This window comes from Arabidopsis lyrata (genome assembly GCF_000004255.2).
Source record: "Arabidopsis lyrata subsp. lyrata unplaced genomic scaffold ARALYscaffold_6, whole genome shotgun sequence".
In the NCBI taxonomy this organism is placed as follows: domain Eukaryota; kingdom Viridiplantae; phylum Streptophyta; class Magnoliopsida; order Brassicales; family Brassicaceae; genus Arabidopsis; species Arabidopsis lyrata.
In genome coordinates this window covers 18,078,547-18,106,541 of record NW_003302550.1, presented here as the reverse complement: position 1 = coordinate 18,106,541, position 27,995 = coordinate 18,078,547, and the positions used below count along the sequence as shown (strand labels likewise).

General features: G+C 35.5%; 1 protein-coding gene across 2 annotated transcripts; it reads left to right on the top strand.

Moving 5' to 3' along the window:
* Nucleotides 1-34: 34 nt before the first annotated feature.
* On the top strand, nt 35-3,910 carry LOC9310587 (endo-1,4-beta-xylanase A). Of its 2 annotated transcripts, none has more exons than XM_021021796.1 (6): nt 35-465; nt 548-888; nt 991-1,168; nt 1,340-1,894; nt 1,971-2,811; nt 3,379-3,910. In XM_021021796.1, the coding sequence occupies exons 1-6, from the start codon at nt 415-417 to the stop codon at nt 3,666-3,668; spliced, it is 2,256 nt and encodes a 751-aa protein (XP_020877455.1). In that variant the 5' UTR covers nt 35-414; the 3' UTR covers nt 3,669-3,910. The 2 variants fall into 2 exon arrangements, with proteins under 2 accessions (XP_020877455.1, XP_020877454.1); XM_021021795.1 differs by having other exon boundaries at nt 545-888.
* The last annotated feature ends 24,085 nt before the right edge of the window (nt 3,911-27,995 follow it).

Genomic DNA, 27,995 nt, shown 5'->3' with positions numbered 1-27,995 from the left:
TGCATTGTAAGGTTTAATAAACACACAAGTAAGAAAACGAAACCTGAGCTTCAGCTTTGAATTTTTTGTTTCTTCACATGCTTGTCTATGACAACAATTGAAGTCTTTTATTTCAATTCAAGCAAACTACACTTTCCAGGGTTTAAGACAAAGCAATTGTAATTTTCTCTCTTTTTCTTCTCCAAATCAGAAAATCAATAATGTTTTTCTGTTTTTAGTATTGTCTCTAGCTCTTTCTTGTCTTGGAGTTCACTTGAAAACTCTCTATCTTCTGTCTTTGACATAGAAGCATATATAGCACAGAGCTGGTTCCTCAACCCAACCAACTACTTACCTCTCCAGTTCCTAAACCTAAACCTTGTCAACAATTATCTTTGTTTTATTGCTCTTAATCTTCTTCGCTTAGAACTTGCTATGGAGAAAAATACAAACATGAACCATACAAGTGATGATGACAATGATAAGGTTGTCGATATTTAACTTCTTCTTAATCATAGTATGCTAATGTTTCTCTAACTAGAGTGTTTTTTGTATTTACGTTTAGCAGCATCACACTAACGAAGAACAGGAGAAGATAATCCTAAACCCTAATTTTGAGGATGGCCTGAACAACTGGACTGGAAGAGCGTGCAAGATTGTCTTACACGAGTCCATGGACGGAGGGAAAATCGTACCACTCTCGGGAAAAGTTTTCGCAGCGGCAACACAGCGTAAAGACACATGGAATGGGATTCAACAGGAGATTTCAGGAAGATTTCAGAGGAAGCGTGTGTATGAAGTAACAGCAATGGTTCGAATATTTGGCAACAATGTTACGAATGCAACAGTACAGGCGACTCTATGGGTCTTAAACGCAAACCAACGTGAACAATACATAGTCATTGCCAAGTGGGTTTCGCCTTTTTCATCTTCTCCATTACTAAAATCATCAACATCTTGATATAAATTCATTAAACTGATAGAGTTTCGTATATCGATGAATCATATTAGTGTGCAAGCGACTGATAAGAACTGGGTGGAGTTGAAGGGTAAATTTGTAATCCAGGGTTCGCCATCGAGGGTGATACTATACCTTGAAGGTCCACCTTCAGGATCTGACATTCTTCTCAACAGTTTAGTTGTTAAACATGCTAAAAGGAATCGTCCATCGCCTCCTCCTTTCTATGAGGTCAGTCCCTTTACCATAAAATTAAATAACACTAGGCTGATGGTTATCAATCATGATCAGAGATAGCTTCTTGCTAGACATTACATAGTTCACAAAGAGCTGCATGCATGTTCCGATTATTAGCCTGAGAAAACGGTCTTTTGGGGATACTAATCTGTTTTTGTTTGGCAGAATCCCGGATTCGGAGTCAATATAATCGAAAACAGTGAAGTGGTAAACGGGGCAACCCAACCATGGTTCACCCTAGGAAACTGCAAGTTGAGTGTTGGACAAGGCGCCCCTCGCACTCTGCCCCCAATGGCGAGAGACACGCTCGGTCCTCGCAAACCTCTTGGCGGAAGCTACATCCTCGTGACTAACAGAACGCAGACTTGGATGGGTCCGGCTCAGATGATAACCGATAAAATCAAACTCTTCTTGACATATCAAGTTTCAGCGTGGGTCAAAATTGGTGTGGGAGTGAGTGGTAGTAGTATGAGTCCTCAAAATGTGAACATTGCACTTAGCGTCGATAACCAATGGGTCAATGGAGGACAAGTCGAGGCCACCGTTGGTGATACATGGCATGAAATCGGCGGATCCTTTAGGCTCGAGAAGCAGCCACAAAACGTTATGGTTTACGTTCAAGGTCCTGCAGCTGGCATTGATTTGATGATCGCGGGACTGCAGATTTTTCCCGTGGATCGTCGAGACCGTGTCAGATGTCTCAAAAGACAAGTTGATCAGGTTCACATTCTCTTCAAATCTCCTTAGATATGCACTTTAATAAGTTAATGACTTCAAAAATGTTGTTTCTTGGTAGGTACGTAAGCGCGACATTGTCTTGAAATTCTCCGGACTAGACGAGGACTCCTCCGATTTGTTTCCTTACATAGTGAAGGTTAAACAAACATACAACAGTTTCCCTGTAGGAACATGCATTAACAGAACAGACATAGACAATGAAGACTTTGTAGATTTCTTCACAAAGAACTTCAATTGGGCAGTGTTCGGAAACGAGCTTAAATGGTACTCAACAGAAGCCGAACGAGGAAAGGTAAATTACCAAGACGCAGACGACATGTTAGATCTCTGCATTGGTAACAACATAAACGTTAGAGGACATTGCATCTTCTGGGAAGTTGAATCCACTGTTCAGCCATGGGTTCGGCAGCTTAACAAAACCGATCTTATGAACGCGGTCCAAAGGCGTCTCACGGATCTTCTGACGCGTTACAAAGGTAAATTTAAGCACTACGATGTCAACAACGAGATGCTTCATGGTTCTTTCTATCAAGACAAACTTGGAAAAGGTGTAAGAGCACTTATGTTCAACATTGCACACAAGCTTGATCCATCTCCTCTGCTTTTCGTAAACGATTATCATGTTGAAGACGGGGATGACACACGTTCGTCCCCCGAGAAGTATATAAAACTTGTTCTTGATTTGGAAGCGCAAGGAGCAATAGTAGGAGGGATTGGGATCCAAGGACATATAGATAGCCCTGTTGGAGCTATTGTTTGCTCTGCTCTTGATAAGCTCTCTGTTCTTGGTCGTCCCATTTGGTTCACAGAGCTTGATGTCTCTTCGAGTAATGAATATGTCAGAGGAGAAGATCTTGAAGTTATGTTGTGGGAAGCATTTGCCCACCCTGCAGTTGAAGGTACCATTTACTTCACTTTACCCAACTTTTAATACTAGTATTTCTATCAAATTTGTTAAGATTTTAACCAAAGTAAATTTTAAAAGTTTGGACAAAATAGCTGCAAAAGTAATTAGTAAAATATTAAATTGGTTGATTTGCTTGATAAAACAGGGAGACAAATTTATAAAACCAAATGTGGTGGCAAAACCGTATATAAAAAATGTATTTTGGTTGTTATTTAAACAATTAGCGAATAAAATATCAAAATAGGTGTTAATAAAACACACAATAAATTGAATAAAATGAACCAACTTATTCATGATTTTGCCATATGTCTTTTTGCAAATAAGGGCTAGAAATTTGACTATCTAGTACTCTATATAAAATTACTTATATTCATTTTTTATATTTTAAAAATGAAATCACTGAAAAATTGAATAATCATCATTTTAGTGGATAAAATGATATAAATTTTATGTTTCATTACCTTTGTCTTTTTTTTTTTATAATTATCAACAAAAATATATGTGAATCGTATAGTTAGTTGTATACTTAAACGTTGGGATAAATATTTGATGTTTACAGGAATAATGCTATGGGGTTTCTGGGAACTATCTATGAGTAGAGAGAACGCGAATTTGGTGGAGGGAGAAGGAGAAGTAAACGAAGCCGGGAAAAGATTTCTCGAGGTGAAACAAGAATGGTTATCTCATGCATATGGGATCATTGATGATGAATCAGAGTTCACATTCAAAGGCTATCATGGGACTTACGCCGTTGAAGTTTGTACTCCGGCTGGGATTGTTCTCAAAACGTTCGTTGTCGAAAAAGGAGACACTCCACTTATTATATCCATTGATCTCTCTTGTTTGTGATGTTTTTGTTTCTGTGATTTCTCTTATATATGGGTATTTGTTCTTCGTGAAGTACATAACATATGTACACAAAATTATGTTATGTCTTTTTTTTTTAATTGTTTTGTACAATCGCAATAAAAACTTGTGAATATGATTGTTAAGACAATATTGCTTGGATTTCAGCTCACCCTTGTAATAAGTGTTAGAGTTATTATAACTCCTGACCAGACTTCATTACTCATTTATCTCCTCTTGACTTGTTTCTTAGACTTCATCATTTGTCTCTTAGACTTTCTCACTTTATCTATTCGTTTCCTTCACATGTATTGTGTATATATACCTATGTACTTTCTCTTTTTAATCATCAATAAAAACAAGAGATTCATCTTCTACATGATATCAAAGTAATTATGATCCTTTTCTCTCATTTTTCTTTCTTTTGTTATATTTTTTCGTTCTCATGGCCATTGAACCTTCTGCCGCTGCTGCCGACTCGGCTCTTGTTTTCAATCCATCTGATCCTAAAAGCTCATTGATCTTTCTCAACATGTCTGGGATCACTAAGCCCACAACCACCAACTTTCTCACATGGCGTCTTTATGGGTTTATCTCCAATGAAGATCTCACGCCTCTGCAACAGATCAACAATGCCGCAGGTGTCACCGAAACAAATCCCGCATTTACAATCTGGAAGCGACAAGATCTTATTCTCTATAGCTTTATGATAGGCACTCTCACTCTTATCATCCAGCCAATGGTTGCTCGTGCTCTCACCACTCCTGAAATCTAGCTCACCTTGTCCAACATAAATGGAAAACCTTCTCGTGGACACGACAAACAACTCAAAAAACATCTCCAACGTAGCAACAAAGGTACTCAATCCGTCACCGAGTACATGAGAGGAATCCTAAATCTGATCACCTTGCTCTCCTTGGATCTCCTCTTCCACATGAGGATGTGCTTGACACAATCACCAATGGTATTGGTGATGACTTCTGCGCCGTTGTCGAGATGGTTAACGGCCGTGATACTCTAATTTCTCATCGAAAAACTTTATGAACAATTGCTTAATCATGAAAACGATATTGTTGCCACCGAAAACATCTTAGGCTCCTCTATTCCGGTCACAGCCCACAACACTCAAAATCGATCTCAGCGTGGTGAATATCGTGGGAATCAGGCGTTTCAAAGAGGTTATTGCAACAATCAACAATCTCGTGATGGTTATCTTGGTAAATGTCAGATTTGTTGCATTATTGGTCATAGTGCTCGCCACCAGCAATTCTCTTCATTTGTGCCACCACCTCAATCCCGAGGATAACCTTTTCCATGTCAACATTATCCACAATCACTACAATGGACTTCTCAAGCTCACTTTACCACTTTAGCCCTTCCGACATGACACTGTGGCTTGTTGATAGTACCGCTTCTCATCATATTGCTTACGATCTCAGCACACTTTCTCTCTCTACTCTTCATATAAGAGTGGTGATAATGTTCTAATTGGCGATGACAGAGCATTCCCAATCACTCATACTGGTTCCTCACATCTCTGTAACATGCATGTTCCGAGATCCTAAAGGAGGTCAGTTTGTTTTGGGGAAAACTAGGTTATGGTCGAGAGAGACCGATGAATAAGTTAAACCAAAAATGAAAGGAAACGTTTAATTCATGAAAAGGGTATATGACTTAGATGATTTCGAGATAATCTAGTGATCATGGGAACATGATCACAGAAAGATTAAGAATGGCATAATCTTGGCCGAGAAACAGACCAAAATACTTAGCAGAAAAGAATGGACAAAACTGTCTGAGCTAAGCCAGCTAGGTGAGCTTGACAAGGTGGATGAACTAGCTAGCTAAACTCGGTAATCTAAACCAGTTGAAAAACTAGCTAGCTCAGCTAGGTGAGCTGACCGGCAGCTCAACCGAGTATTGACACAGCTTGGTGGAAAGATCAGCTAACACTCGAGCTGGTGGACTGTGGTAGCTCGGAGGTGAAGGGATGTCTCGACCAAAGGTGTCAGATCGAGCGGATATCGACGAATAGTTTCGTCGGTCAAAAGATGGATAAAGCCAGGTGGTTATCGATCGGAAAGGTACAATTCTTCGGAAAAGTGCAAGGAAAGGTTATGATGTTTTGGAAATGTACCCATTCACCACTATATAAGGGGTAAACGTCTAAGGCATCATGATCACCATCACAAGACCACAAAATTATTCCACACACCACGAAGTTGTTTGGTCAGAAAGGGGGTGTGGTTCGGCAGGTATCTCAGAAATCATAATAGATTCTCCGAGACTCGACCGAACTGATGCACATGCTACCTCTTGATCGAACGGTTCGATGGAATGGATTGAATGGATCAACGGATGGATAGATCAGACCGATCAATGAAGAGACGGATTGAGTGGATTAGACATGACCAACTGATCGGATCGGTGATACGACCGGCTGATCAGATCAATGTCACGATCAACAGGTCATATGGTGTTACGGCTGAGGAGAACGATCAACAATCCGATGGAATGATCGGATCGATCGGCCGCGAAGATGATCAAAGATTCGATGGGCTGAACAGATCGATTCACGGTTGGATTGTCGGATCGACCAATTGATCGGATCGACTATTCGATCAAGAGATTGGATGGCAAAACGATCGACGATTCCGTTACGAGATGGTACAGGCAGATGAATTTATGCTTTGACCCAAGGCAAAGATCGGCGAATTGATCAATGGTACTGATCGGTGGTGTAATGCCCCACACATAGTCTGTGGATGGACATACATGATCGATAAGGTAAAGCTTAACATGATCTTAATAATTTTTGGTTTAATGATCAAGTCGTACTAGATCAAATATACGGCAAGAGTTCCGATCAAGTAAGACTGACGCTACGGCCGTTCATCAAGTCATGTTCTGAGACAAATCAAGTGACTTAGCCGTTTTTGGGTAGAGAAAGTGTTGATTTCTCGAAGGAATTATAGGATAGGGCTAGGTTAGTATGAGAAATAATAGTTATCGAGAAAAAAATAAAAGATGGTCGATGGATTTTGGATTCATGGTAAGGAAACAAGGAAAATGGTCGAGAAACCTACCCGCGATCGACCATGAAAAACCCGTGCAAGAGGACTTGTGATCGGCATGCGACAAACGTGTGTTCGACTCGCGAAGGACGTATGCGCTATCCACGAATAGACGTTTGATCGAGGTACGATCGTTATGTGGTTGGACGAAAGAACACGCCGTCGACCTAGTTCGGTACCAAGCAGGTCCGTAAGATGCTTGGGTAACATGTGGCTAAGGAACGACCATGTACCACTCGCGGAAAACTCATGGTCTCGTAGCTGTCACCCACTTGCTTGCAGCCAGCCGACCTCAACGAGTGATCGAGGCTGTTTTGCCAACACATGGGCGCTGAGTCATGTCTGGGTGTCGTCTCCACGATGATCCATATCCAGGTGTCGATCACCAGACGACGCTTAGTGTTGTTAGCTGCGACAAGTTTTCCATAAACCGCCCTAACTTGCTCGCCCAAAACCCCCATAAACAGCCTTCATTTCCAATCTTTAGAACATAGGCTCTCACTTGAAAACCACTTAGAAAATGCATTCAGAGATCGGAAGATTCTCGACCCAAAACTTTCTGCCAACTTTTATGAGTAACGGAGTCGTGTGGAGTAGAGCACAAGTTGGTTTTTAAATGATTTATTTAATTTAATTAAGCTTTTTTAAATTATAATTACTAAATTTCTAATCGTTACAATCTCGAAAAATCAGTTTTCATAAAGTTATAGCTTTATGCAAATTAAATCCTTAATATGATTTGATATTGTTTGAGATTCATTTATACTTGTTTGATTGATTGATTGGTTATGAAGTATCGGGACATGAGCATGCCCATATGGCATTATCCAAAAAAGTACTCGACATCCTCTGAGATGATCTCAACCATATTTTGTGGGTGAGGATACCATGTTCCCCAAAAATCATCTTGCTTGAGGAGCTTGTTGTACCCTTGTGGAGTCAGCTCCTCCTTATCCTTCTTTCTCAGCGGTTTGGTGGCTCTTCATTTTGGAATGTCCTTATAATCACCACTAGTGTCTTCGTCTATAAGTTGCATCCGTTCCTCTATCCTTCTCTTTCCCCTGGTTATATTTTTTCAAAACCGTGAATACTCTCTGGCTTCTCTTTCTGGACTACTCGACCATGACTCTTCTTCATCATCATGGTAGTCATCATTTGTCTCATGACATGATTCATAATTGAATGGAATCATGTTGAAACCAAACTGAAAGGAATTAACTCAAAACCATAAATTAGTTGGTTTGTGAGTCTTGAGAATCGAAATCAAAGAGCAAAAGAGAGATAGTTTTACTCGATCATGGGATCTTTAGAAAGTTAAAGAGAGACTTTAAATTATGAAACTTAAGAGAGATGAGAGAATTAGCAAATGGAGAATGAAAGAGTGGCTTATGTTGTGTAGCAAAGGAGGGAGTGACAACAAAATGAAAATGAGAGAGTAAAATGGAAGAGTTAAATCGAAAATATGCAAGAGTGAAAGAGAGATAAAGTCTTAGCCTTTGTTGGTCGAGTGTGTATGTGGAGGAGAAGATTTGTCTCTTTACTTGTGCCTCTTCGACACGTGTGGAGGAGAAGAGAGGGCATTTTTGTGTGACCTTCAACTTGATTCAAAGGGTAAGGAGACAAGGGAACAATGCATCTTTGCTTTCCATGAGTGAATAATGGACAAAAGGGTGCAAGGGGACAAAGTGGGCATCGAGTGAAGCATGCCAGGGTTGTGTTGACTTGTTGATAGTAGAATTTTAACTAGTTCTCAATTTCTTAAAGCACTATCATGTCATTGTAGTATTTAATGTGTCAGTCCAATTGGGTGAGATGCTAACAATCAAGATGTGATCAGAAGTCACAGAGTCAAGCCAATCATAAACAGTTTTGGTTTTTCTAACAGTCCTAAGTGATCATGCAGAAAACAGAAAATCTAGCAGAAACACACAAAGTACTCGATCACACTGCATGTTTGCCAGGCACTGGGTGTGGTCGAGTACTCGACTGCACTGTTTGTTACCAGACACCGAATGTGGTCGAGTATACAAGTGAAACAGACTGGAAATGCAAAAACTCAGTAGCAGGCAAATAGAACAAGCAAAGAACAGTAATGAAAAACAGAGAAATCAAATGGATGAGAAATTCCTAAGGATGGGGTAATCGAGTAGCAAAGTCTCCTTAGCCTATCAGGTGGTTAACATGCTCAACAAACTATCCCTAGATAATAAGTTCAATACCAGATCAAAGTACTTTCGTAACAGAGACCCTCAAGCTAAGCTAGTTCCATACTCAATCACCATTAACGAAAGCTAACCTAGCAGACATTACGAATCAACAAGTTAAAGCCAAAACGTACTATTTAACCAAAACCTTGGTATAGAGACACGAATTTCTGGAATTAGTGGTTAAGGCATTTCATCGAACACCTTGTGGGTGCGGAAATGCATGTGCTCGAATTCCAGTTGATCAGAAAGCAATTAGCATTAAGAATAACTAATCCAGAAGGGATCTACCAATCAGAATTAACCACCTAACAGATTAAGAATCCTAAACTACCCTAACCCATCTTTAAGAACCCTAATCACTACTCAAAATTCATCACCAAGAACACAAACCCAGAAATCTCTAAAAACTTCATAACTTAAGGATCTCAACAAGATAAACAATTTTTAAAGAAGAAATCAAATGCAAAAACAGAATAGATTAAAAGTAATTTGGACTACATATTTGAAGAAAAACTAAGTGTTCAGCGGATTAAAGCTTAATTCTCTAGAGAAAAAGAAATAACCTATTTATAGTAAATACTAGGAAACTCTAAAACACAAGACAACAAAATTCTAAGGCGGTTTAAAGAGACCACTCGACCCCTGTGATCGAGTAGAGAAGGTCGAGTAAAGCTGGCGCCTTTGTGAATTCTTGCTTTGGCAGTGATGCGGTCGACTGTTTCAGTCGAGTTTGGTAGTCGAGTGATTGCTTCATCCTCTTCTCTTCCTTGTGCTCAAATTGTCTGGTTGAGTGCGGAATTAGGAATACTTGAGGCATGTGGTCGAGTATAGTGGTCGAGTGACTGAGGAGGGAGACTGCTCAGTGTTGAAGAAGGCGTGGTCGAGTGTCAGGTCGAGTACTTAGCAGGGAGACTTGGTCGAGTGGCTGCTTTGCCTCATGATGAATATACTCTACCAACATGGTCGAGTGTTCGCCTGGTTCTGCCTTGTTTCTCCCAATCTGCTCACCAACGGCTCAAAAGTACCTGAAAACAACTCCAGAATGTAACATGTATGCAAAACTATCCTACGCATGCAAAGTATGCACAAATGATGAAGAATGGTATGAAACAGTGATGAAACGATGCTAAAGTGATGACAAATGAATGCTTAAAACAAGTAAATTATAGACATATCAACTCCTCTAAACTTAGTCTTTGCTTGCCCTCAAGCAAACAAATAGAACTAAGCTGGAGAAGAGGTTTGAAGGTGGGGACTCAGAACCAAAACATGCATACAAAGTAAGTGAATTCAATGTCCAAGTTATTAGTTGTAAAACGCATAGAGACTGAACTCTACTCAAAAACCTTATCCATATTCATCACAACACAACCTAATAATTATTCCAATCTACACATACCTTCAGATCATCAATTCCCTTTAACATTCATTAAGTCAAAACCATGAATCCAGTAAAACATTGTTGATAAACTCATTTGAGTAAAGGGCAAGGCTGAGAAACAAAGATGGTTCCTCTGTCTACCGGTTTCAAACTCTTCTTAGTAACAAGAAACTCTCATGGATGGATAGAGCTTTAGTAGAATGCTAAAGGTTAGAACCAACCAACGCATAAAAGAACAAATCCCATCTACCCAAATGACAGTAAGCATATCAAACCCCATAGATAGTCCTATCTTTAAACCCCATAAATGATCCTAGTTCTACCTTTGCACTCAAGACGTGTTTCAATATTTTCTTGGATCACCCCATTCTTTCTCTTTGGTTCTATTCTAAGGAGAGGTCTCTTTTAGACTTTGGTGAATCTAGCGGATTTGGACTTTCTTTAACAACTAAAGCTCTCTTTTCATCTTATGACTTCAGACTTCTCTAAGCTTTTGCCTTTCTTTTACTTTGCACAGAGCCTAACTTCTTTTATTTTCAAGCTTCTCAAATCTTTTACTAGAACCCTCTCCTAAGAACACTAACCCTTGTCTTTCTTTCTCTTTTTCTTTCCAATCACATTCCCAAACCCAAGATCAAACTCCCACCTAATCCTATCTAGCCCAAAAAGCGTGGACTAGAACTACATGGGATACCATTCTTGTTGGTTCAGACCTAACACTTTCTACCAAGCTCAATCCGGAAATAGGCCTCACACACACAGAATAATTCAGGGCTTGAAAAAAAGGTTAGGTTCAGGGTGAGGAAAACTGTTCCAATAATGGGAATCAGCTACTTGGTTTAGCAAGAGTGGTAGAATGGTGAAAGAAAATCCAAGTATGTGTATTGGTAGCCACAAGTTCAACAACAATGCAAAGACATGATAATTACAAGTCAAGTTCAGGTTCTAATAGATAGGGAAAAGAATCACGTCAAACATGCTTCAATCAAAACAAGAGAGTCAAGTTGTGAATTCCAAATATGGTGTTGTCTTACTTCAAGTTTTATCACATGTATTAAACAACTAATAACGAGGGCATTGAATTCATTCAGTAAATGAGCATGCTTACAAAGTTATCTCATCATCATCCCCTATGCACATGCAACAATCTTATATTAAATATTCTAGACTCAATCATAAGATGAAAATGTAACTACATGAATACTCTTTTTTTTAGAATCATTTCTAGAAAATTTTCAAATTTTAAGCTTTTTTAATAACATAGATGAATGCAGACTCGAGAGTATGTACAATATAAAATTTTGAAAATAAGATCAAAACAAATACATCAGATACTTCCTGAGCCCTCCCCAAAACTTAAATTACACAGTCCTCTGTGTAACAAAAATTTGGAAGAGAGTACTCAAGACAACCAAATAAAGAAAGAAAACATGAGATGGTATAAATAATGGTGTAGTGGAGTTGTTACCTCAACTGAAGAAGGAGTTGATGTGCTCATCAATGCCTGCTTGTGTGTACTGCCAGGCCATTGAGGAGTCTTGCTATTGTATTTTTGCTCCTTCTCCTTCTTGATACTCGACCTCTTCTCCCACACGCCATGCAGTCCCACTGTCATCCCATATGTCTGATCGAGTATAATCTTCAAAATTCAGAAATCAAGACCACTTCACTTTGCTCTTGACACTCATTTCCTGAAAATCAAAAACACTACCAAAACGCATTAAAAATAACAAGGAAGTGAAAATATGTACAGAGATAGTAATGGGACTTCCTTCCAAGTGAGCTTGTTTTAATTCTCTAAGCTTGACTTCTCACATTCGTTATGCTTAGGGTGGTTTGCAGAGAGGAAATGAGGTCTCCTCTTCTTCTTCAGTAGATGGATCGTCAAACTTAGCATGCTCTCTTGACAGGTGTGTAATTGGGTACTCAGTGGTCCTTTTCTCGAAGTAAGCTTCTTTTTTATCAAGAGGATAATCTTCTTCTCTCTAGACAGTTTCAATGTGATGTCACATCTTTCTTTGCTAACCAGAGTAGTGGCTCCATCATTTGGGACGTCCTTGATGTTGAGTGGTACTTGGTTGGCTCTTCCATAGAGCTCTTTGATTTGATCCTTCAGCTCTTTCACACTGTCTGCTAGCTCCCTTATGGCTTTGTCATGCCATTTGGACAAATCCACCTCAAGTGTTGAACCTAGACCTAATCTCACACATTCACACATGCATCTAAATCCATAGAGGCTAGCTGCTTTGCAATCCACGTTGACCAACGACCGGAATTCAGCAACGCTCGAACTGGTTTTGATGATGGCGGTGAAAGGATTGATCCAAGTCCATCAAGCATCATAAGTCCCAGATCCCCCAGTCACTATTCCCAGATGGTATCGTAGCTCGTAGTTCTTACCTGATGCGATGCACAACCTCCTGCGATGCCCCATTCAATTCTGATGATGACTACTCAAACGTCGGCCAACTCTTTGTACAATTGCAGCGCCCACCATTATCTCTCCAACTGAAACAACTCTAAGGTCTTGTTTGTTAGGCCTCTCACCTTGTTGTGGCCCAATAATCCTATCTCGGCCAACTTCCAAATGTTTTAGCAATACTTTTATTTCAAATAGGCTCTCGTTTGTTTCATCTAAACTTTCTGCAAACCTATTTATTTTGATTCTTCGTTTCTATTGTTCAAACGATCGAGGTCTATGTCTTGTTGTGAAGTGACATCATTAAATTGGCTTTGCAATTACCTCTAACGCAAACCTTGCTGCTAAGCCCTCCTCTAACTACATTCAATGAAAATTTAAGCTTGAATATCACAATCACTCATACCTTAGGCGTTCAGTCCAGCTCCCTCATCTAGCCTATGACCAATTTAAGAGAGATAACAAACCAATATTCTTTGTTAAAACTCCACTCTTATCTGGCCTCGAGGGTCTTCAGCGTCCAAGCTCCTCCATCATGGAGAGAATCTCGGATCCGCCCTCCTCCCTTGTGGAGAGCACCCGTCCACGTCTCTTAGCTACCTCGTGGTTCATGTCAGCTTCCTGTAAAGCTAAAGACTTTTTTCCAAGTCACATGATCTCTTGATAGTGAGTAGTGACTATATGTTAAAATTTCAATTGTGAATTAATTTTGGAAGTGTCTTGGACACACCATGATCTCGTTTGCGGCATGTTGCGATGTAGTCTTTGTCTCCAAAATTCTATGGATCTATCAACAAAATTTAATGCTTTCCCAATCTATCTATCTACTCTTATTGTAAGCTTGTATTTGTTAAGCCTTTTATACACATCCATTAGGTTTATGATTTTGTACTCTTTATCTCCCTTTGAGATTGAATGAATGGATAACAAGTATGTTTTGCACAAAAAGTTTACATTTTGAGTTGTTTAATCATGTTAATTAATTGTTTCGGGATACCTATAATGTTATTTCTATACACACATTTAGTTTACAAAATAGATTTTTTGGTCAATTGCAATTTTTTCCTTTAATTGTTATGAAATGCACACAATTTCTATAACAAGTTAACTTTTAATATGAAAATATAATAAATAGATTATATTTTCATTAGTATGATCCATCTTTTTTTAAATCAAAATTCAGAAATATCATGCTAACATGTTAAATATATATTAGCATGTTAGAATTAGAATGTTAAATATCAGTAAAATTCATTTATGTTAACACCAAAGAAATTTATTTATAAACGTACCTTCATTAAATATCATCCTAAAATTCATCTCAAATTTTGCCAGAATCCTTTATCATTAGCCAATATCAGCAACTCATCAACTTGTTTGTTTTCTTAAATAAAATATTTTTTTGAGTAAAAAAAAAAAGGGAATTCTCACAAATAGCACTAAAACAAGTTTTATGGACAATTATATCACACACTTCATAAATTTCCAAAAATAGAATTAATTGACTCACTATTAAGTTTTTTTTTTTTTTCCAACCACACATTAATTTAGAAAACTCCTTGGTTGGTTATCCAATTAGGACGAAAAGTGTTTACAAAAGAAATTTCATAAAATAAAAGTCTCGAAAAACGGACTAAACAGTCCGCTTTAGTATTACATGAACGAGAAATAAGAGAAAGCGAGAAAGAGGAAAAAGAGACACGGAGCAAACCAAACTCATCGAGTAGGTTGGAGAAAGCCGGCCATTCATCAGGTAACTGTACCATCGAGACTAACTCTGAACAGTCTGTTTCAAACTCCTGACAATTAATCCTTCTTGAAAGGATATTCTTCATGGCCCATATTAAAGCTTTCATCTCCGAGTGAAGGGGGGAGAGACTTCTCCTAAGGCATTTAGCACCAATCAGTATCGTTTGAGCAATCCCTTGAAAGCACCACCATCCTAAACCCATAGTTGGATCCGTAGATTTCCAAGAGCCATCAATCCGACATCGTAATGATTGGATTGGGTTTTCCAGAATTTCTGCAGTAATACTTGTTTCGGTCGGTTCCACCTGAGCTTCTTCCCACATTAATTTTTCACTCAAAGCGTGATTTAAAATATTTGTGGCTTCAGATTGTATTCCTTTAAAAACTTTTTTATTCCTATCTTTCCATATGAACCACAAAATCCAAGCAAAACAATACGTTTTGTCCCCCCCCCCATCTAGCGGAGGTGGTAACCTCCAATAAAGATAATCTAGGTTTGAAAATTCCGAGCTTAGAGGGAAACAACCTGGGACCATAGGTATTGCGGATAATTCCCATATTTTTGTGAATGGGAGCACTCAAATAAAGCATGATTTATTGTTTCCTCTGCCATCTCACACCTTTTACAAATAATATCATAATGAATCCCTCGATGTGCTAATTTTGAGGTAACTGCTAAAGATCCCGAAGCAATTTGCCATAAGAAATATTTTATCTTGGGAGGAGCTTTGGCTTTCCAAGCTTGAGCTTGTAATATTCTATAATTTGGGCCCCATTCAATCGTTTCTAACATCCTTCGAGCAAGTCGATATCCTTACTTTACTGTATATCTCCCTGAGTTTTTATGATGCCAAATAAGCCTATCTGGTTTATAAAATTGACTAATAGTCAGTCCTCTGATAAATTGTATATCCACCGGATCAAAAAAAATTCTTGTAGAATGGGAAGGTGCCATTCTTTAGTAACTGGATTGATTAAATGGTTAACCATCAAGCTTGGAAGTAATAAATTTCCTCTTCCATTTGCGGGCCGTGGATTAGTATCTGGAATCCAGGGATCTCGCCATACCAATGTGTTGAAGCCCGAACCTAGGGACCATTTTGCACCCATTTCAACAATTCTTTTAGACGAGAAAATACTCTTCCATCCAAACGATGGAGAGTTTGGTTTTTTTGCATTCATAGGATGAACATTCCTGAAATATCTACCTTTTAGCACTCGAGCTACTAAGGAGTCCGGATATTGGATTAATCTCTAATACTGTTTAGCCAACATGGCATCATTAAAAGAATCTAGAGAATGAAAACTCAATCTTCCTTCGTCTTTATCCTTGCACAATTTCTCCCATGCTATCCAATGGATTCCACGATCTTTCCCATTGGAACTTCACCAATAATTAGAGATTGCACTTGTCAACTTAGATGTTAACTCTTGAGGAAGTTTAAAACAAGACATAACATAGGTTGGGAGAGCCAAAGCAACAGACTTAATCATTATCTCTTTCCCACCTTTTGATAGATATTTAGCTGACCAACCTTTTATCCGTTCGTTAAGTCTTTCCCGTATATAATTAAAGATTTTACTTTTTGAGCCCTCTAGGCTCTCTGGTATCCCCAAATATGTACTCATTCCACCTTCCTTTGTAATTCCAAGGAAATGTTTTAGTTCCTCTTTTTTTTGGTTTGCTAAACGCTTACCAAATACGATCGAAGATTTATTGAAATTTATTTCTTGCTCCGAAGCTTTACCATAATTTCCAATAATATCCATCACCGTTTTACATTCCTCTGACTCTGCTTTGCAGAAAAAAAGGCTATCATCCGCAAAAAGTAAATGTGAGATAGGAGGACTTCTTTTTGCTATCTTAATTCCGGTCAGCTTCTTTTCTCTTTCTGCTTTCTTAATATTAGCAATCAGGACCTCCGTACATAAAATAAACAAATAAGGCGACAAGGGATCACCCTGCCGTAAGCCTCTTTTGGGAATTAGTTTTCCCCTAGGTTCACCGTTCAATAAGACCTGGTACGAAACCGAACTAACATTCCACATGATCCAAGAGATCCAACTAGAATTGAATCCCAGTCTTGACATTACCGCTTCCAAAAAATTCCATTCTATCCTGTCATATGCCTTACTCATATCTGTTTTAATTGCTAAAAAATCTGTTTTACACATTCTGTTTGTCCTTAATCCATGAAACATTTCCTGAGCTAACAAAATGTTATCTGTAATAAGTCTACCTGAAACGAATGCCGATTGCGTTTCAGAGACAAGTCGAGGTAAAATTTTGTTAAGCCTTAAGCAAAGAATTTTTGAGATAATCTTGTAACTCACATTACAAAGACTTATTGGCCTAAACTCAGCCATCCTCTGTGGCTTTTCGGTCTTTGGAATTAAACAAATGTTTGTTTCATTTAATCTCTTATCAAAACATCCTGTTCTGAAAAAATCACTGACCAAACCTACTAAGTCTTCCTTTATGGAGTGCCAGTACCGTTGATAAAACAAAGCCGTCATGCCATCCGGACCTGGTGTCTTTTCAGGGTGTATGGAAAATAAAGCCTTCCTAACTTCTGCTTCTGTAACCTCTTTTGTTAGTTCCCTATTCATATCTTCCGTGATAACCGGGGATACTTCATGTACCATCTCGTCAATACCATCTGTATTGGATCCCTTAAAAAGATCATTAAAATAATTTATTGCTATATCCTCCATTCATGTTTCTGATTCATCCCAAATATCATTAGGTCCATATAGGCCCGAAATCTTATTTCTTGCTCTTCTTTTTTTTTGTAACGGCATGAAAATATTTGGTATTTTTATCTCCCACCTTTAGCCAAAAATTCCTACTTTTTTGTTTCCAATAAATTTCTTCCTCATGATAAGCTTCCTTTAATTTATTTTCGATTCTTGATATTTCCCCATGCGGGATTGAATCATCATTCTTCGCTTTCTCCAAAGCCATCTTAAGAGAAGAAATGTTTGCATGACCCGTTGGGATATTATTTTTCCTCCACCAAGAAATAGAATTTCTACAATTTTTTATTTTATCCACAAAAACAGGTGTTCTAAAATTTTTTGTTCAATTCCAACCAGAATCTATTGCCTCAGCAAGGCCATCTTTTCCAACCCATCGCTTATCAAATCGAAATTGTCTTTTTCTCCTCTTCCAAAACTTTTCACAACTCAACATAATCGGTCTATGATCAAATAATAATCCACTTTAGAGCATGGGAACAAATTATGCCATTCCTCATTCCCTAGAGCCCGATCAAGTTTACATCTGACGATTTGTTGGTTCCTATTGCTTCTCTATGATAATTGTTCTCCATAACATGGAAATTCGAGCATACCGTTATGTCGAATCATAAGATTAAAAGAGACAAAAGAAGCTGCTGACCGTAAATTACCACCCGTTTTTTCGTGATTTCCGGTAAGCTCATTGAAATCTCCAATCATGAGCCAAAGTTTTTTCCGATTGGAACCTATTTGTGTTAAGTTTTCCCATACGATGTCCCGTTTTGTAGCAACCCGCTCCCCATAAATAAACGACATAAACACAATTTGTTTCCCAAATAATGCTTTAACTATTAAGTTTTTGTTGCAAAATTATTATCAACAGGTTATTTTTTCCAATAGTACCATCATTTTAATAGAAAAGTATTCAACTAAAGTAAATTAGAAATAAATTTAAAATATTATATTTAGGTTCTCTATTTCCATTTTAGGGTATATATTTCCATCATTTAAAAGAGATATTGATTCATTTTAATATTAAATTTGTGTTATTATATTTGAGTTCCTTATTTTTAATTTAGGGTATATATTTCCACCATTTAAAAGAAATTTTGCTTTATTTTAATATTTTTTATGGTATTATATTTGGGTTTTCTATTTCTAATTTAGGGTATATATTTCTACCATTTAAAAGAAATTTTGATTCAATTTAATATTAGGTTACTGTCTTCTCTCATTTTCTAAATTTTTTTAATTAAACTTTAATTAAAATTTTGGGTGCTATTTGTGATATTTTAGAAATGTTGTGCTAATTTAAAAAAAAAACATTTTTGTGCTATTTATATCAATTGCCCAAAAAAATATTTCTCATCACCATTTACCAAATTATCAATAGAAACAAAAACAGTTTTCATTTCTTTCTGCTTTTTTTACTATAATTAATTTAATCGGGAAGATGGAATGTGGGCCAATGAAGCTATAAAAATATATAACAATATTAGAAAGAAAACAATATAGTAAATGTTATAATAAATATAAGAGAGAGAGGAACAGTAAAGGACAGTCCTTGGGACTAGACTAAGTGGGAGTGATGAGGGGTCTGAGAAGAGGAGGCAGTCTCTAAAAAGCTCTTTTCTTTTCCTTCGTCTGGTAACTTTCAGATCCCAGTTTGTTAGTATCTCTGTCGTCACTTAAAATAATTGACCTCTCTTCTTTTTCGTCTCCTTAAATCTAACCCCATTCTATAATTTACTTACATGTCTTGTGTTGTGTCCCTTGCTCTTGATTACTACTTATAGAAGTAATCAATCAAACTAGAGTTTTTATTTATTTTTTACTTTTCACCTTTTCGGTTGCATATTCAAGTCTAGCTTCACTATTCATAATCAACTCTAAATCCTAATTTTAAAACATAACACTTGTTTTGACCGTTGAATGCGTTTAATCTATAGGCTTACGTCCTTGTCTTTATCTGTCGGCCAAAAGATATTTAGATGCTTTAGCTTTTTACAAAATCTTAGTTACTATGTTAATCAATAAGCCAAAATATTCTCTGATTAGTGATGAATTACTAGAATTAATGTCTTATTCAATATTTAAGTTTTCATATCAACATAATCATACAGTCATATATAGTTTTCATACCCTAAGGACTAAGCTATGATTAGCATATTACTTAAGATTTTTATTAAAATAGTAATTAAGATTTAGTAATAATCATACAGTTAGTAAATTTTTTGTCAAAAACATGTAATATACACACGTTTAAATATGGACGGAGACACATCAATGGTATATAGTACAAACAAAAGCTATAAATCTCAAAATTGTTGTTCACTTGGCTCCAAAATATTTCTCCAAAAGCTATTCCATGTGCTCCAAAATATTTCTCCAAAATGTAGGAGTTTAAGCCGATGTCACGGGAGAACAATATTAATTATTTGAAAGTAATAAAAGATGCTTTACGTAAATTTCTAGTAGTAGCCTATGTATACTTTCTTTTCATTCTTGTTAATTGATATAAAAATACTTAAAAATTAATTTTATTTTGTATTGTTTTTTCTTTAGCCTTTCTATATACTTTAAAAATACACAAAATACAAATATAACATGTGTTTATGTAGCATACATATGATAGTGGATATCAAGAGTTTTTAATATTTGTTTTACACGGATGTCCAAACTTTTTTTTTTTTTTTTTTTTTTGAAAATAACTTATATTAATATACCCAACTACCCAAATGGGCTTGGGCCAAGGCCTACACAGAAAATCGAAACAGTTACAAAAATGGTTAAACGGAAAACTCGCCGGAAAAATCAAAAAGGCTCGAATCCTGTTGATCATCTGCCGCAAAGAGACCGGAACCTTAGATCCGGCGAAATCAAGACCACAGCTTCGTGGAAGCCTCAAAGGAGCTAGAACACAGCCGAGAGATTTCGGTTCCCGACCACACTCGCCTTCCTCCGACGAACCAAGCCCGCCACAGATCTCCCAGAAAGCTAGCCCCTCCGACAGCAGGTTCGACGACGACGAATCCCGACCTAGCAACCCGACGTACCTGGATTTATCCCCAATTTTCTTAAACCAAACCTTTCCGATTAACCAGAGCCAATAAAACTTCAATCCGGGCTTGTGGATGCCAGAAGCGGCAGATCCAGAAGATGGTGGCTCAACCAAACCTCTGAACCCAGAACCCGCACCAGCCATCTAAGCTCCGAGCCACCGGAACTACCGTTAACCACCTCGCCAAACAACGCAACCCACCAGACCCCATCAACTTCCGCCGTGGTCGCAGCGAACGGAGCAGCGGTTGAGCCTGAGGAACTTTGAAGCAACCACAGCGTCCTTTAAACCGTGACCCACCGCTGCAAAATTCCTCCTCCGCCAAACCGAAGCCACAGCCACATCGATGAGGAGACACCACACCACCGCTGACGGAGAAGCTTATTGACTCACTCCTGATCGACCTCTGAGAGTCCTTGACCGGCGATGAAGAACAGATCTAACAAGAGAAACTGGATCTGAAACTCGTCTGCAAGAGAGAGAAAATGGCACGATTACCAAAGCAACGATTGTGCTTTTTTTATGTCCAAACTTTTTAGATTGAATTAAAACGAATGCCAAATTATAACTGATCTAGTGGTTAATCTGTAATTATGCAAAACAAAGTGGACTACCTATATTTAGGTAAAAGCAAAGTAAAAAGGGTTTGTTTAGCTTCTCTTTCACATCAATAAATAATATGCTTAGCAGCTGTATAGATTTAAATCATGGACTAAGAAACCGAAAAGATAGCTAAAATATGTGAATGATGTGTTTCCACGAGATTCTATATTACATATATTAATTGCATCACAAGACAAACAGCATCATGCCTTTGTCTTCATGTCGGTTTATAGTTGCTCCATCTTTTCCGTGTTATAAATTATGATCTCCTTTCTTTTACTATGTCCTAAGTGGTAACAAACTAAACAATCCCTCGCTTGTTCTTCTTGGGGTTTTTTTCAGTTTATTACATTGTTTCAGTTAATAGTTGTAAAATCCGTCGCTAGTTTATCTGTCTTTTTTATTTTATTATACATTGTTCAATATCAAAAATTTTCTAACAGAGAATGTTATCCATGTGTGGCCTCCTAGTAGTTCTACTCTAGTCCTAGTGTAATGCTTCTAGAAAAAAGAAGTTGCTTCCTTGTTAAGTAGCTAGATTGAAGAATAATGTATGATGCAATAGTTCAAATTATGAAATTGGCGAACCATGTAAGAAAGAAGTTTTTACCAAAATGCTTTTAGCTTTTTTGAAACTTTTTAATGGATAATTCATAAATTAAGTATGTTGAACAAAAAGTAATTTGGTTATAGAGCTAGATCTTCTATGTCAAAAATGTAGAACCTACTTAATCCATATAGTTACTATTATACTTAAACTTGGCTGGTTCCGTAAACCTAGTATGTATAACATATGAGAATACAATGTAGATGATGTTAGGGATTCCACAACTCAACAGACAAAGCACAAAATGAAACAGAACATCATATTGGAGTAGTTGCATAAAGAAACAAAAGGAGGAAGGCTGAAGGCAAAAGTAAAAAGAGGAAAGGTATCGAGTGGAGAAAGCCAAACACCATCATTTCTTGGACTCCTATCTTACATTGCACATGTATAATATATATATATACACACATGGATATATGCATATATATTATATATGTCAACTCCATTTATAACCAAAAACAAGAGCAAGAAGATCCATCGAAGTCTAGCCCGAGGCACTTCTACTTCTTCAAATAGTGCAAGAAAAAAAGACCACCCACCAAAAAAAGTCTTGGATTCCCATTTGTTGATTTTATCTTTATTTTCTAATATAGTTTTTGAATATATTTTTAGAAAAATTGTAATAAATGATGATGAATTGATGATGATGTGAATAGAGTTCTGACAGAAGATGGGGTCCGTCTATAAATGTCCCATCTCTCCTTTTGTAGCGCGCATCTCTCGGGGGACTTGTATTTTCTGTCTGGCCCAATGCTTCTCTCTCTCTCCCTCTCTCTCACATGCAAATCAGCAATGACAACAGTCTAAAGTTTTTCCTTTATTTTTCTTTTTTTGTCAACAAGTGAAACACTAAACCAAACGTCTTTTCTTCTTCTGTTTCTATTAATATGTTTTGTTTTTGGGTGTGTGATTAGTGATATTTGGACGGTAAAGAAGTCTATGTTTTGTAGTTTTTATCAAAGTGTAAAAAAAAAATAGACCGTTAAACCATTGGATCTAAATGGTAACCGAAGAATCTAGCTGAATCTGGCTGAATTTTTAGTGATTTTTAGCTGAATCTAGCTGAACTTTTACATTTTCAAATGGTAACCGCTGAATCTAGCTGAATGTTTTTGTGATTTTTGGTAGAATCTATCAAAATAATAAAGACTTTAACTAAAAAATATCGTCAAATAATTATAAATATTAATAAAATAATTAAGAAAATATCAAAATAAAATAGATAAAATTATCTAATGATCTAATTAACTGTTATACTAATTAATAAATACTAAATTATCTAAAATAAATACTAATATAAATAATATATTGGTTAGTAAAATTGAGTTATTCTTCCATATTTAATTTTTAAACTATGAAATATGTAGATAATTAATGAAAAGATTTGTAAAGTACTATTGATAATTTAATTTAAGAAATTAACATGGTAATATAATATAGATTATCTAATTGTTTATTTTATGTTGTTTTTGCGAAATTTTACATTATCTAAAAATTATTAAAATTATCCAAAATGTCTATAGTTATCCGAATATGAATTCGTCTCTGGTATATTGTGGTAGTGATATATTATGTATCTGAATTGTTATATATCGTATGTGTATAATCTGACTTATTTTAAAAATATAAATTTGATGTGTAATTTTTGATATCCAAAATATTTTAATTCGACTTATGTGCTCGTTATTATCCAAATTTTTACCACATATAAATGTATCTACGTATCTGTTGGTGCTGAAAAAACTGTTGAATCTGGCTGAATTCAGCTAAATTTAGTTTTATGCAAATGGTGACTGTAGAATTGCTGAATCTAGCTGAATCCGGCTGAATGTTTTTGTTATGATACCATTTAAGGCCATTGTATGGCTATTTAACTTTAACTTCGTAATTTGTTAGTTTTTGAGGGAAAAAAAAAGATTCCGCTTGTAGTGGTAGGGTAGTTGAAGATCAGGATCTTAGGAGATAAACTCGCATAAGTTCTAGGTTTGGTTTCATTTCAAACAAAACAGATTACTTGGACTATTGAATTCTATTCCATGTGTTTCATTCATCTGAAATAAGGTTGCATGTGCCAAGTGAACAAATAGTCTGCTCACGTCTGAATTAGTAGGGTTTAACTCAGAACATTAATGCCAATAAAGAAGACAAAAAAAACAAAGGTAAGGAACCAATAATAAATTAAAAATAGTAATAAAAAAGGGTTATTTTGAAAACCACCCTGTTTTTAAGTTATACTTTGAAAAATACATTTTTTATTTTCTGATGAAAACTACAATCTTTTTATATATAAAATGAAAATTTGGTATTAATTTAAATTTAAAGCTATATTTTTAATAAATAAACTAAATTCAAAATTTAGGGAAAGAAAAAAAAAACTAAATTCAAGATAATTTTAATTAAAGTTATATATTTTTTAACACTAATATGTTTTATCAATTTTATATATTAAAATTTAACAAGATAATATCTAAAAATATTATAAAATCTATCACTTAATATTTGTCATGTTATATAAAGTAAAATAATCTCCAAGACTCCAACACTCCAAACACATTTTCAACTCAACATTTCACAAAACTTTGCTTCAATTCAATGATTCTCTTTTAAAAAATTTGTTATTCTTTATTGTTAAAAAAATAATACATGACTTAACAAAAATCATGACTTAATATCAGTAGAATGTTGTTATGCATTATTTTTTAAGAAATAGTTATGATAGTAAATTTCTGAATTGTTAGTTATACAAAACTTTGTAAAAATTAAATATTTAATTCTTATCAATAAATTTATTTTCTAGTTAAAATATAGATATTTTGATTAATTGTTATTAAGTTTAAGTAAATTTTAATAATTTTACATATTTAATTTAGTTTTTAAAAGAAAATTAAAAAAAGGTAATTTTCAAAAGTGTAAGCAAAAAGAGGGTATTTTTCCAAATTTACTCAATAAAAAAATGGAGTTGTTATTTGTCGTAGTAAAAATTAAACATACGGCAAGCTAAAAATAAGAAATAATATAACAAGTATCCCGTCCTTAAAAAAAATCACAACATACTAGAAACTATTTTATATTCTTAAGAAGGCTTCCTAAATCAACTATACTAAGTTTTCCTTGAAATGTAGAAAACATCTTCTAAAGTAAGCTGTGGTATTTTTTGAAAAGACAAAACGTTTCAGTGGTATTTTTGAGTATTATACTAAAACCAATAAGTCTTTTTTTCTTTTTAAAGGTTTGGTTTTATATTTCTACCATGTGTTTTATATAATGAAAATTTATTTAAATTTTACGGGTTTTTTAATCACATTTACTACTACAATTTTTTAAGAAACCAACAATTAGAATTACTATTGAACCACTATTTTGTTCCTGTACAGTCATTTGTTATCCTGTTCTCTGACTTAATCGTCTTTTCTTTACCACCTAAAACAATTATTGCCAACCCACTAAATTTTTGATCACCAATATAAAAGCTGTTTTCTTAGTTATGTAATGCGTAGTCTGAGTCTAATTAGTTCATACATATATTCTATTTGTAAGAAATATATAGAGTAGTGTAAAAGAAAACTAAAGAAATTTTTAGGGTGATTACAGATACATTTATATTTAGTATCTTCGCTTTAAAATATCAGTTTGTAAGATCTAGGAAAAATTTATAATGAAAATACACATGCATGTTTTCGAATATACCAGTTGGTAATGTTTAACATCTGTCAAAAAAAAACCTTTATATTGGTAATGTTTAACATCTGCCAAAAACCTGTAATTAAAAAAAGAAGAAGTTATTGATTGATAGGATCAATTGAACCTTTATACAAGAAAAAAGCAAGATAATTCTACATATGACATGTGGGAAAAAAAATCTGAATTAACCTTGTTAAATTAACACAAATTTTACTGTAGATGATTTAAGTTAATTAAAGGAGTTGGTTGGTGGTCTTTTCAAAAATGGAATAATCACAGTTTCTAACAGTTAATAAGAATGCAATAAAGTTCTAAAAGATACTACTACCATTTCAACAATAACATCATCAACTAGATACGTTTTATCTGGGTTGTCAATTTTTTGTTTCAGTTTACTAATCATTTTATATATATAAAATACTAAAACAATCTTCTAATCAATATAAAAAGTTTTAAAATAGTTTTAGGTTTTCAATATCCTACCATCACTGTAATTTATAGTCAAGCTTTCATAATTCAAAAAAAATAAAGTTATGAAAAACATTGATGGTGTCCTAAAATTACAATTCTTGTGAATATCACCAAAATGCAAATACAAAAAAAAGTTGAAAACTGAAATTTAATTTCTGAATATATTTACTTACAAGTATATTTCAAGGATCCATCAATAATTGATGACATCCAAATTGTAGATACCCAAAATAGTTTAAGATCATATGAACAATGTGTCTTTCTAATAATCTAAGGGCTTTAATTAAAAGAATTAAAATCGCTATTTAAATCAACTCGAAAGAAAAAACGTAATATTGTCATGTAGATATATAGTGGCTGTGATTAACAATTATGTACCGGTTTAATATTTATTAATTACAAAAATGATATAAAAAATGTTACGAAAACGCTATTTTCAGCTTTTTCATACCATTTTTCTTATTGCTATTCTTCATCAATTTTAAATAATCTGATATTTTTTGCCGTTTCTTGTACTCGGAAAAAATCGTATTGTTTTGTATTATTAAACTATCCGGTATTAATTGTGACAATATACATAAAAACCCGGAACATAAAACCTACACGAACACAGATGATGATTATAGATAGACACATGCACGCACGTGGGCTGAAGCAGGAGGAACAGTAATATCTGTAGTCAGTCATTTTTTTCACTTCATTGCCACTGCCAAATCTTTTGATCACTGTTAATCGTTGAATAAAACATCCAATGCATAAGTCATCCCCTACTCTCACTTCCACTGCCTCTCTTTTTTTTTTCTTTTTTTTTTTCACTTATTAACCATCACTTACTGAGTTTTTTTTTTTTTTTTTTTGATAACCCAGATTTCCTATCACTAGCCGACAGAGCAGGGTTCCACGTGTTAGCTATCGGCGACGAGCCGACAGAGCAGGGTTCCACGTGTTAGCTATCGGTTCGCACAGACTAGCCACATGGGCAGCCAAACGGCTCTCCACGTGTTGGCTCCTGGAGACCTGCGGAGCGCCAATGTGAATACGCAGTGGCCAGAAATCGAACCCTGGTGGCGGTACTCACAGCTGTGAGCCCTTTACCACCAGACCACGACCGCCTGGTTACTGAGTTTTATTTTGGCCATTTATTACAGTCAGTTCTTATAATCTGGGCAATTGATAAATGTGTCCTTCGTTTCTAGATTTGACTAGCTTATCATTTCCTTTTATTTCCTTAACACTAATTTGAGCAATGATAGAAATATTTCATATTTATGATGCATTTAGAGATTGACTCCATCTCGTTCTTCAATTTGTTACTTCTCTTATATGGCTTAGCCCTTGTAATCTATTGTCTGCTGGTTCCTGTGTTATTGGGTGATTTATTTGTTTTGTGTAGATTAGATTGTAACTGTTCGTTTGGTATAAAATCTTAACATTAAAACCAAAAAAAATATAAATAAATAAATTTGTTAATGGCTTTGATTGGTGAACAAAAATAAAGTTGTACAGCTTTATACAGCTTTGACAGTTACCAATCACAAAAACTTTATGAAAAGCGGTACACTATAACATAAACAGTTTTTTTTGGACAAAAACAAAAACAAATTAAAACGGTTACGGTTAAATACGGTTATGGTTAAATACGGTTACGATTAAATACGGTTATAACGGTTACGGTTAAATATGGTTACGGATAATTACGGTTATAGTTATTTAATGACTACAATACGGTTAATATCAGAGGCGAAATCTTACGAGTTACCTAACTTATTATAATATTTTTCATAAAATCAAAAAGTATGTTACAAACCAAATTTTCTTCATTTCGAGCAAAATAACAGTATAACATATTTGTTTGAGAAAAAGACCATTTTTTATAACGTAGATTTTTTCATATGCAGTATCATTTACTTTTTTGAAAATCTTAATCTGAATATTCGATAATTGTTTTTGCATTATATGGAGTTACAATTATATTTTTAAAGTTTTAACTATGTGGTTAACCATATGGTTAAATAACGGTTTTCATATGTTTACCGTTAATTAACGGTTACAGTTAATATATTTTTAACTGTAACTGATTATTTTTTACGGTTAACGGTTACAGTTTTTAACCGTTTTATACGGTTACGGTTGAGAAACGGTCCGTAGCCGTAACCGTATTTTGGATCGTAACTGGACCAAAAGCTAACCGTAACCGTATTTTGGATCATAACTGAATCGTTTTTCAACCGTAACTGTATAAACGGTTAAAACCATAACCATTCACCGTAAAACTAGATTAGTTACGGTTAAAAAAAAATACTAACCGTAACCGTTAATATACCGGAAACGTATCAAA

Bases quoted from the DNA above. Each gene is read 5' to 3' on its own strand.
- LOC9310587 (XM_021021795.1), top strand. From the start codon at position 415: ATGGAGAAAAATACAAACATGAACCATACAAGTGATGATGACAATGAT. The intron at 1,895-1,970 runs GTTCACATTCTC...GTTTCTTGGTAG, and splicing joins TCAAAAGACAAGTTGATCAG to GTACGTAAGCGCGACATTGT. The intron at 2,812-3,378 runs GTACCATTTACT...TGATGTTTACAG, and splicing joins TGCCCACCCTGCAGTTGAAG to GAATAATGCTATGGGGTTTC.